At 40.5% G+C, this 11034-nt stretch overlaps 1 protein-coding gene across 1 annotated transcript in view; it reads left to right on the top strand.

The window, feature by feature from the left end:
- The first annotated feature begins 2787 nt into the window (after positions 1 to 2787).
- DHX15 (DEAH-box helicase 15) overlaps positions 2788 to 11034 on the top strand; it is a 75855-nt gene continuing 67608 nt past the window's right edge. Inside the window, exon 1 of the mRNA XM_072620379.1 lies at positions 2788 to 3133. Coding sequence (XP_072476480.1) covers positions 3063 to 3133 — 71 coding nt within the window. The 5' untranslated portion in view covers positions 2788 to 3062. The remainder of the gene's footprint in view (positions 3134 to 11034) is intronic.

Below are 11034 nucleotides of genomic sequence, written 5' to 3'. Positions count from 1 at the left end.
TCTTTCTTAGTTTCAGGTGCCAGTGGTGATCCCCATTAGTGCGAGTGCTCAAGCCATAGTTACCTTGGAGCCAGGAGTCCAGGTGAGATGTTGCAGTTGGCCAGGCTGGTACAGAAAATTGGAGAAGTCAGGGTGGCTGGGACTTCAGACTGAAGTATGTTTGGACTTGGAACTGGACCGTGCTTTATAGGAACTGAGCTAAGCTATGAATCTAATCTTCCTCCTCACCCCAGAATATGAGGTAGTGAAAAATGGGAGTTGGGGAATTATTTTCTGCCTGTTGGAGAATATGCCTGTATATTTGTTATTATACCTTTGAAACAAATATTCCCTTATAAAGGCAAATGTAATAGATATGTAGCTAAACAGAACTGGGATGTAAAGAATCACTCCCTGGAAGAAACACCATTGGTGGGGCTGGAGCCTAAATACCCTACACCATTTAAGGGTATTGTACAACTCTGGACTTCAGGCCAGGGTAGACAGTATTATACTAGTAATATTCTTTCTAAAACACTTTAAAGTAAAGAGAGTGGGAGAAAACAGTGAGTGTATGTCTACCATGCTAGATAACACAGATAGGAGCTAAAATATAGGAAGAACACACCTAGTAATTCATTTGAGACAGAATTCAAGAAAAGAGAACAACCAGCATGGCTTCATCAAGAACAGGTCATACCAGACTAACTTTTTTTGACATGATTACTAGACTGGCAGATCAGGAAAATACTGATATAATTTATATTTCTGTAGAGCATTTCATAGAGTCTCTCCTACAATTCTTATGGATGAGCTAGATGAAAGTGCTCTTTTCCACTTTATTTTGATGTTTTTCAGAGCAGAAAATAGTTCAAATCTGGGACCAATCTGATGGGACACACTAGGATTATCACAGTCTTTCTCCTAAACTTTTGCTCAAAAATAGCCTAGAGGCATAAAACTGGGTTATTGTCTTAAGTTTTTTCTTTTAAAGTTCATAATGGCTTTATTTGTGCTTTGAAGTTCCATGATTGATTTTATACCTCATTGCGAGGTCTAAAGCTCCACTTCAGCAACTTTCTTCTTTTAAAGAGAGATTTACTTTTTAAAAATTAGCTCTTATTTTTAGATCATCTTCAATTCCAAATACATCCCTCTCCTCGCTCCCACTCAGAAAATCATCCTTTGTTACAAAAGGAAAAAGAAAAAAAACCAGTTCTCCAAAACCAACACATTAAATGAGTCTGACAGTATATGGAATATAAGCTCCGTGAGATAAAGACTATTTTAGGTTTTTGCTTTTGCTTTGCATCCCTAGCACTTACCATAGTGCCACAGATTAAGCACTTTATAAAGGCATCATTAAGTAATTAATATTCCATACCTAGAGTCTACCAACTCTCCACTGCAGTCTTATTACATCTTTGGGAGTCAAGTTTGGTCATTATACTCAACATGGCATTCATTTTCATTGTTTTCTATTCTTTCCATTTATATTGCTATAATAATAAAAAAACTATATACAAACATATAACTAAATTTTTTGCAAAACATTTTACATATACTTCCTCATTTGAGGCTCACAACTACGTGGAATATTTGTTATTCTTATCCCCATTTTATAGATGAGAAAACTGAGGCTGAGAGAAGTCAAAGGACTTGCCCAGGGCCACACAGCTAGTGTCTGAGACAAGATCTGTATTTATGTTTTCCTGACTATCCTCAAGACCACCTACCTATTTCAATCCGTGCACCTTATTTTCTAAGTTCTACTTATTTCATTTTCCATCAGTTTGTTTAAAAGCTTCCAATGTTTCTCTGTATTCTTCATATAAACTGTTTCTCACAGCAGAGCAATACTCTATTGTACCACCCTTTATTTCCCAACCTGCTGAAGCCTACTTTGTTTCAAATTTTGTTTTATTGGAGTAGTTATAAATGTTGACATAAACATTTTTACACACAGGGAGACTTTCTATCTTTGACCCTCTGGGAATATTTCTCAGATCTTCGGATCAAAGGATACTGACACATTAGTTACTTCAAAATTCTAAGTCCCTTTGCAGAAGGAACCACAGCTCCACCCACTATGGATTAGTAGTGTGCCTACTTTCCCGCAATACTCCAACATTAATTATTTCCATCTTTTGTCCACTTTGAAACATTTGCTTGGCATGGGCTTGACTCTCCTTTATCTGTAGTGATTTAGAGCCTCTGTTCATGCTTATTGACTATTTCAATTCTTTTCCTTTTGAGCAGTGTTGGTTCACCTCCTTTGGAACGGGTTACCTCTGGAGGGAGGGAGCGTCCCCTCATTCAAAGTTGGGGTCTTCTAGTTCAGGTCTGAGTTGGCCCATCGCCCAGCGCGCTGCCAGTACCTGCGGATAGACTCACTGGCTGGATGGTTTGGGAGGTAGGTCGCTTCCCATGGGGAGGCTCTGTGGTTCAATAGCTAATGGGGAAACTTAGGCTCCTAGGGGGAGGGGGTCCTTTCCCACGCTCCTCAGCTGGCAACAATGTGGCAAGGTGAGCTTGGGAGGGGGGACTCCACCTTTCTGCGCCTGGACAGCCCCGTCCTTTCATTCAACCCAACTTTCCACAACACGTGGGTTTCTCCCCCACCCCCTCCCGCCACTTCTCCAAGATTTTCCTCCTCACTGAGGGTGGAGGTGACACCGAGGTAATCTTCCCAGCAGCCTTTTCGCATTACGTGCCCCATCACGACAAGCCTAGAGGGCGGGCTATTTCTTGCCCCTCCCCCTCCTCGCCTCTTCCTAGCAAAAGGCGGGACGGGGTTGTGCGGCGGTCGGCTGGACGAATGAGCGAGAGAGAAACGGCGAGGAGCGGGACGCCGCGCGCGCGCACCCAGGCACGCACGCACGCGACGGAGGCGCGCGCGCAGGCCCGGTCCTTGCCGCCGCCGCCATTTTGCCTTCTGGTCCCGGCCGCACGGCGGAGGCTGTTGTAGGTGGGGGGGGGGCTCCCGGAACGAAGGATCGCCCTTGTCCCTGTTGCCGCCGGTTGCCCCTCCTCTCGTTCCCTTTTTAAACTCCTTCTTCCATCGCCGCTGTGCCAGCGCGACCATGTCCAAGCGGCACCGGTTAGACCTAGGGGAAGATTATCCCTCCGGCAAGAAACGTGCGGGGAGCGATGGGTAAGCGAGGCCGGCCCGAGGCGGGAGGGGGCGCCGGGCTTTGTTGATGTTGGGGCGGGCAGAGACGAGGTCTCGGCTGGGCCCGAGATCACCGGTATTTTCTTTCGGATCTCGGGCCCGTGGCAGGCGGCCCGGGGGAGGCTTTGCTCTCACGGGAACCCTCTCGGGTGGCGGCGCCAACTCCAGGCCCAGCCCTAGCCGGGGAGGCCGAAGGGCCCGGCACGAGTTTCCCCCCCTCCCCTCCCCAGGCCTTTCGGAGCTGCTGGGGAGCAAGGCCTGCCCGGGGAGGGGGTGGGGTGGGATCGGTGAGCCTCGTGGCCGGAGCGATTCTCTCAGGCCCGGGAATTCCTCTTCGCCCTCCTCCGGCAGTCTTTCCGGAGGACCAAGGAGCTGAGGGCCGCGGGGGACAGGGTTAGGCCTGTCAGGGCGACCCGAGGCCGAGTCCAGGAAAGGGAGAGCGGCGCGTGGGCCGGGTGTGGGCCGGGGAGGGCGCGCGCGTGGTGAGTTGTGTTGGTGTGAGTGTGAGTACGTCCGTATGTCCGTCCGTGTCCGCTGGCCGAGCCCCCAGCCGGAGACGCGGCTTGCGGATCCATTCAAAGTCTTTCAAAGTGGATGCTAAAAGAGGACAACTTCCGCTTCTTAAGCCGCGCTCCCGCGGGCTTCGGGTTTTCCCTGTCCTCGTTGGAAGGGTTGATCCTGGTCATCGTGGAAGCACCCCTCGTGGTTTCCGCTGCTATCTTCTTTTCTGTCCCATTTTTAAACATTTTTCTTTCACGTTTTGAGTTCCAAATTCTGTACTTTCCTCCCCTCCTCCACCCTGAGACGGTAAGCCATCGGATGTAGGTTATACGTATGCAGTTACTTAAAACATCTCCTTATAAGTCATTCTGAACAAGACGACAGGAAAAAAATGAAAAAAAGTGAAGAAGAGCGTGTTTCAGTCTCTGTTCAGTCAGTATTAGCTCTTTCTCCGGAGACTGCTGTTGTGCTTCGTCCTTAGTCCTTTGGGATTGTCTTGGATCACTGTTATTGCTGAGAATAGTCAAGTCATTCACAGTTACGATGCACAGCGTTCTCCTGGTTCTGTTCGGTTCTTTGTGCATCAGTTATATAAGTCTTTCCGGGTTTTTCTGAAATCATCCTGTTTGTCATTACTTATACGTTCCATTAAAGTTATATACTACAGCTTGTTTAGCCATTCCTAAATTGGTGGGCATCCCTTTGACTTCCAACTCTTAGCTACCACAAAAAGAGCAGCTATAAATAGTTTTGTACAAATGGGCCCTTCTCCACCCCCCACCCCCCCTTTTTTTTTGATGTCTATGGGATATAGACCTAGCAGTGATATTGCTGGATCTAAGGTATTCACAGTTTGGTAGCCCTAATGGTTGGATCAGTTCACAACTCCCATCAACCGAACATTGGTATCTAGGTTTTACCACATGCCCTCCAACACCCAAAATTTTCTTTTTTGTCATATTAGCCACTCTGATAGGTGTAAAGAGGTACCTCAGAGTTGTTTTAATTTGCATTTCTCTAATCAGTAGTGATTTAGAGCATTTTTATATGGCAATAGATAGCCTTGATTTCTTTTATATGAAAGCTGTTTATATCCGTTGATCATTTATCAGTTGGGGAATGACTTGTACATTTATGGATTTGACTCAATTCTCTGTGTATTTGAAAAATGAGACTTTTGTAAGAGATACTTGCTGCAAAAAATTTTTCCCTAGTTGTCGGCTTCCTATTTAATTTTGGTTTCTTTGGTTTGGCTTATACAAAACTTGAATTTTATATAATCAAAATGATCTATTTTATATTTTGTAGTGTTCTAATATCTTCTTTGATCCTAAATTCTTCCCCTATCCATAAATCTGACGGATAAACTGTTCTGTACTCTCTTAATTTGCTTATGAGGTCACCCTTTCTTTTATGTGTAAATCACATACTCCTTTTGACCTTATCTTGATGTACAGTGTGAAATGTTGGTCTATGCCTAGTTTCTGCCAAACTGTTTTCCAGTTTTCCCAGCAGTTTTTGACAAATGAGTTTTTGTTCCAAAAGCTTGGATGTTTGGATTTATCATATATTAGATGATTATAGTTGTTTACTATAATGTAATTTGTACCTAATCTATTCCACTGACCCACCACTCTGTTTCAGAGCCAATATCAGATTGTTTTGATAATTACTGCTTTATAAAATATAGTTTGAGATATACTTCTGTTTCTTAGCAAGTACCAGATTGTTTTGATAATTACCTCTTTATAATACAGTTTGAGATCTGGCACAGCTAGACCACCTTCTTTTGCATTTTTACCCATTGCTTTTCTAACTCTTAGTATTTTGAGATCTGAAGTAGTAAAGTCTCATATTTGCAACTTGGGCTTTGAGGCCAGAAGCATAATTGGGTTTTTAAGGTTTTTTTCTTTTTCTAGAAACCTTGGGTAAGTTAATGTCACCCATTTGGAAGGCAGAATTTTTGGAGGTCATATTTCTATCGACACATTTGCTCAGATTGTTTTCCTGTTATCTTCTTGGAGAAGAGATAGTATGGATTTTAAAATTCATTCAGATAGTCTTGCCCATAATAGGTACTTAAGAAATACTTGTGAAATGAATGATATTCTGCATCCCAAGTTGAAGGTTGTTGGTGTAACTAAGCAATGAAGTCATTCCTCTGTTGGTTTTTGTATTCCCCTTCCAGTGCTCCAACTCTGCTGCTCTTCTCTATGACTTTGGACAGGTCAACTTGAGTAGGTTGCCTCTGCTTTAAAATAAAGAGTTTTGTTCTATAAGGTCTCTTCCAGCTTTTAATCCTGTGATCCTATAAATGCCAAAGCAATTTGCCTCCAGTTAACCATTTCACTAATTCATTCTACAGTTGGTAAATTATACTTTTTTTTTTTCCTTTTAAACATTTGATCTTGAGCTCACTCCTGGCTGATAATAAGTGGATGATGGTTTTTCTGGAATCAGAGTGAAGAATAAGCAGGAGGGGATTTCCTGCTCAAAAGTTTTTGTTACTTAATTTTTGAATATTTAAAACAATATGTCACATTTCAGTATTTTTCAAGAAGTTTCACAACTTTAGATTAAATTTTACTTCTGTTTCTAAGTGTTTTTCCCCACCCTTTAGTTCTGGAATTTTAAGTTACCTACAATATCCCAGTGAAGGAGAGAACGCTAGGCTTTTAAATTCTTTGAAGCAAAACAGATTGCTTTTGTCATCCTTAGGGGTAGAAGTGACCTTGTCTCCTCTAGGGAGAAAGCCAGATATTGTTAAAAGTATTTTGTGAAACTAAAACTAACATTTATTAAGGCAGGGTTTATGTTAGAGGGAATGTGAAATTCACGTTCTCTTATAAATGTTTTCCTTATGTGTGGTGGTTGTTGCATCTGTGCAGTAATGTTTCATGTCCATGTAGATAAGTTATGTGTACGTTATATAGATAAATTGTATCTATATAAGGAATCCCTAGGGACAATGAATTTTCAGAATTCAACCTTAAAATTATTAGACACTGTCAGTTTGACCTATTTACTTTGAAGTTGTATACTTGTGTAAAAGTTTTAAGTTTTCAGCTCTTGGGATCAACTATACAGTAAATCTATTTATTGATTTATGGAAGTAAGACTTCATCTTTATAAAATGATCACATAATCCAAATAGCTATACAACAGAAAGGACTGTCCAATCGTACATTCACTTTGAAGGGTCAGTTTAATATAGTAAGACGAATGTTGGATTTGAAATGAGAAGACCTGGTTTGAGTCCTGGGTGTACTCTTAATTTAATCTGAGTAATGTTGGATAATCCGTAAGTATGAAAGCACCTACTCTCTACTAGGCACAATAGATACAAATAGAAAATTGAAATTGCTCCTTCCTTCGAGGAGCTTACATTCTGTCAAAGGAAATACCAAGTACACATAAGTAAATTTGCATTATAGACATAGTAAACAGTAATTTTGGGAATGAGGGATAACAGGAAACTTCTTTCCAAGGAGCCAGTACTTGAGCTTTGAAGAGAGCTAGGAATTTTCAGAGTTGGAGCTTAAAAGGAAATGTATTCCCAGATATCAGAGTGGGGAGGGGGAGGGGGAGGGGAGGGAGTAGCCTTCTTGAAGGCACTGAAAATAGAGGATGGGATGAAGGCTGATAGTGGAAAGAGTTCTGACTCTGAAGTCAGAAGCCCTGGGTTTAGATCTTCCCTCTTACAGTTACTGTGACCTACAGCATGACATTGAGCCTTCCCAGACCTCACATTTCTATGGATCTATAATCCAACTGTGGGGAAACAAAGGAAGGAGTTCTGTTTCCACAGGGTTAAAACTCCTCCTGACTTTGTGATCAGAGTTGTGACCTAGCATGGTCAGGTGAAAGGTGAGAAACTTGTGTGTAGGCTTGATGTACTGTTTTAGGGGAAGCCTGTCAGAGAGGAGAACGTGAAGTCACATGACCAATAAATGGTGTGGCGAGAAGTCCAAAATTTGGAACAGTATAAAGGGCTTGCATTGTTCTGAACAAATTGTTGTCTTCCTAAAGTCTTACTTGGGAGCTACCAGTTCATTCAGGGGAAATGAACCTAAAGATTAATAAAAACTTTCCTGATTTCATAAAAAGTATTGTTCATTGTTTAAGGTGAGCATGTTTCTCATAGTTGGGGGCTTGTTAGTTGGGCTCATTTCTCACATAACATTATGTGGAGCAGCAAGGAACCCACCCAGTGTGGCTGGAATTTAAGAGTGCATGAAGAGGAGTCATGTATAATATGCTTATTAGATAGGTAGTATGAAAACAGATTTTTCAAAGGTTACAAACAAGAGTTTGTATTGTATCCTAGGAGCAATAGGGAGCCCCACTGGAGCTTTTTAAACAGGAATGTGGTATGGTGAAACCTGTGCTTATCAAATAGCACTTTGACCAGTATGTGAACAGTGGAATACTGTGAACAATGTCAAGCAGAGACTGGGAGGTAAGAAGACAAATGAGATTCTTGACGTCGTCTAGGGTGCATGTGAAGAGATTTAAACAACATTGGTGACCATGTGAATTGAGAGAAAGAAATTCTAGAGATGTGATAGAGGTAGAATTGACTGGCAATTAATTATATGTGGGAAATAAGGGAGAACGAAGAGTCGAAGATTACTCCAGGGTTGCTAACCTGGGTGACAAAAAGGATGGTACCTTTGACAGAAATACAGATGTTTGGAAGAGCAGTGTTTAGGAAGAAAAGACAGTTCTGTTTTGGACATGCAACTTTTGGATGAGTTGTGTACTAGAACATCCTGTGGGAAATGTCCAGTAGGCAGCTGGTGATACAGGACTAAGCTGAAAAAAGACATTTAGGATTCAGTATATAGATCTTGAGCATCATCTGCATAGAGATTAACATTGAGCCCTAGAGAGTTGATGAAATCCCTGGGAGAGAGGATGTATATAGAGGAAAGGACCCTGGGCCTTGCTTTAGCTTGCTTTCACATTTAGAAGGCTGGGCTTTGTGGGGGAGGGGGTCGATGATCCAGCAAAGAACACTTGGAAGGAGTCACCTACTAGGTGTAAAACGTTGTATTGGGTACTGGAGAACATACAAATTTAGTACTTCTCACTCTTCCTCCCAGTATACGCTTTTATTCTTATTCCTCCCTGGACAAGTGATGAAAATAGTTGTAGTATTTTTCTGTTGTTGCTTTAACTGGCTATCCAAAACATTCTAACTGGGCTTTGTAATTTAAGATACTAATTCTGAAACGTAGAAATTTTCTGAGGCAGCCATTTAACTTCTTTGAGACTCCATTTACATTCATGTTTAAAATGTGCAGTTGAATTAGATGATTTTTAAGGTCCCTAACTTCTATCTGTCTTGGATCTTTCCAGAGGACTGGCAGCTTTTGTACGTTGTCATCTTGCCGCATTGTGATAGTGTTCAGGAATTTTTCATACTTGCTAATTGACTTAAATGCAAGTCTGCAGGTGTTTTTAAAATCCTGGCTGTTGGTGAGTGGATTTTTCTTTTTAATGATTCACACTTGGCAGCCTTGTGAGTGCCACTTCCAAAAGTCTCTGCCTTAATAGGTAAAGGTAATATATTTTTCTGTTTCTGTGCCTGGATCGTAAGAGTTTCTAGTAGTCAACATGTATTATATCCCCTTTTCTCCCTTTTCTCTTCCCTCTGCCCCCCTCCCCTTTACTCCCATCTGTCTAGAAGTCCTAGGAACATAGATTTAGAATTAGGTTGAAAGGTTAGATTTTTTTATAACAATGTGCTGCTGAAAACCAAAGGAACATTCTTGAAATCAGGTCATGTTAAGGAAATGTTGTTTCTCACTAGTGCATTCAATGTTAAAAGCTTAGGTTTATGACATGAACTGAGTTGTGTCATTTATCTTAAAATCGGACTTAAAATTAAGTTATTTTTGAGAAGGTTATTTAAATAGCATTGATTCTACTTGTTTAACTCATAAAACACATGAATTCTTCCTATTTTCAATCCCATAGTTCTCATCACAGTTCATGGAGTGAAAATTCTTTTATAATTCCTACTGTAAAAGGTGGCAAAGTGATTTAAAAAGTTTCATCATATTTTGTATTTGAATTAGGCTGTTTGTAATTGCATAATAAATGGGACAAAATCCAAAAGTGTACTGTTGGTTTGGATTAACTGTCAGAACAGATGCCCCTCATGTATACAGTGTTGTATATGTTAGATGCTTAATAAATGTTTGAATTTTCCTCTGACCAACTTGACTGGCTAAGACCTAAAATAATCCTAACTTTATATGGTGGATAGTCATTAATATCTCCTGCCCACCATCCACCATGCATTTTTAGCATATGCTAAGTTTCAGACAATTAAGCCATTTTCTTATTCCAACCCTAGACTAACCAATAAATATGCTGAAAACCTTGCTCCTTCCTCTTTCCTTCCAGTTTTTTTTAAAAGGAAAGGGGATTTTTTTATTGGCCAGGAAATCCAATGTATTATCAGTACTGTACTATCAGTATATCCAGTATCTGAAATGAAACTTCTGTTTGGACAATTTCCAGTTAAATTAACCAGTGTGTTGCCATGAACAAGTTACAACATCTTTTAGTTGCATTTTCCACATCAGTAAGGTGGGTGTCTTAATGTCTGTATTACCTACTTCACAATATTGTTGTGAGCTAGCATATGAAATAATATATACATAAATAATTTTGTAAACTTTAAAAACTACATAAATGTCAGTTGCCTTGTTAACACTCTAAATGATCCCTGAATTTGGGCTATTAATGATTATTCTCCTAATTTTCTCCTGTCTTAAAAGATAAGACAGATTTAATTAAATTCACATTTTTGACTTAGCTAAAGTGCTCCTAGATACACTCTCATTTACTTACAAATTCTTTTGCACCCCAGAGCTAAGACTCTTTATTTGTAAAAATTAAGCAACCAAAATAGCCTATTGGTGCAGTGTAGTGGTAATCTGGATATTTCAAATTAAGTTGTTTTTTTTTTTTATTTCTGTTTTTACAATTTTGCTATTCTGTAACCTTAAACAAATTGCTAGCCTTTGTGGGACTCAGTTTTCTCATCTGTAAAATGAAGGGATTGGTCTAAATGATCCCTAAGGTCCTTCAAGCTGCAAATCCTATTATATCACATGTAGATGCCTATTTTTACTTGTATAGGAAAATAATATTGAAAGAGAATGAAAAGAATCCTCACTGGATTTGAAGGTAGAGGCTCTGGTTTTGAACCCTTGATCTCTTACTTAGTGCCCATGTGACCTAGGATACAATTTAGGTTTCTTTATCTCTCAAATGAGAGGGTAGCAAAGAGATTTTTAAAAAGGGATGAGGGAACCTATTTGTACAAAAATATTTGTGACATCTATTTTTATGATGGCTAGTAATTG

This window comes from Notamacropus eugenii, chromosome 6 (genome assembly GCF_028372415.1).
Source record: "Notamacropus eugenii isolate mMacEug1 chromosome 6, mMacEug1.pri_v2, whole genome shotgun sequence".
Taxonomy (NCBI): domain Eukaryota; kingdom Metazoa; phylum Chordata; class Mammalia; order Diprotodontia; family Macropodidae; genus Notamacropus; species Notamacropus eugenii.
Note: the sequence above shows the minus strand (reverse complement) of the source record. Positions and strands in the feature narration are given on the sequence as shown.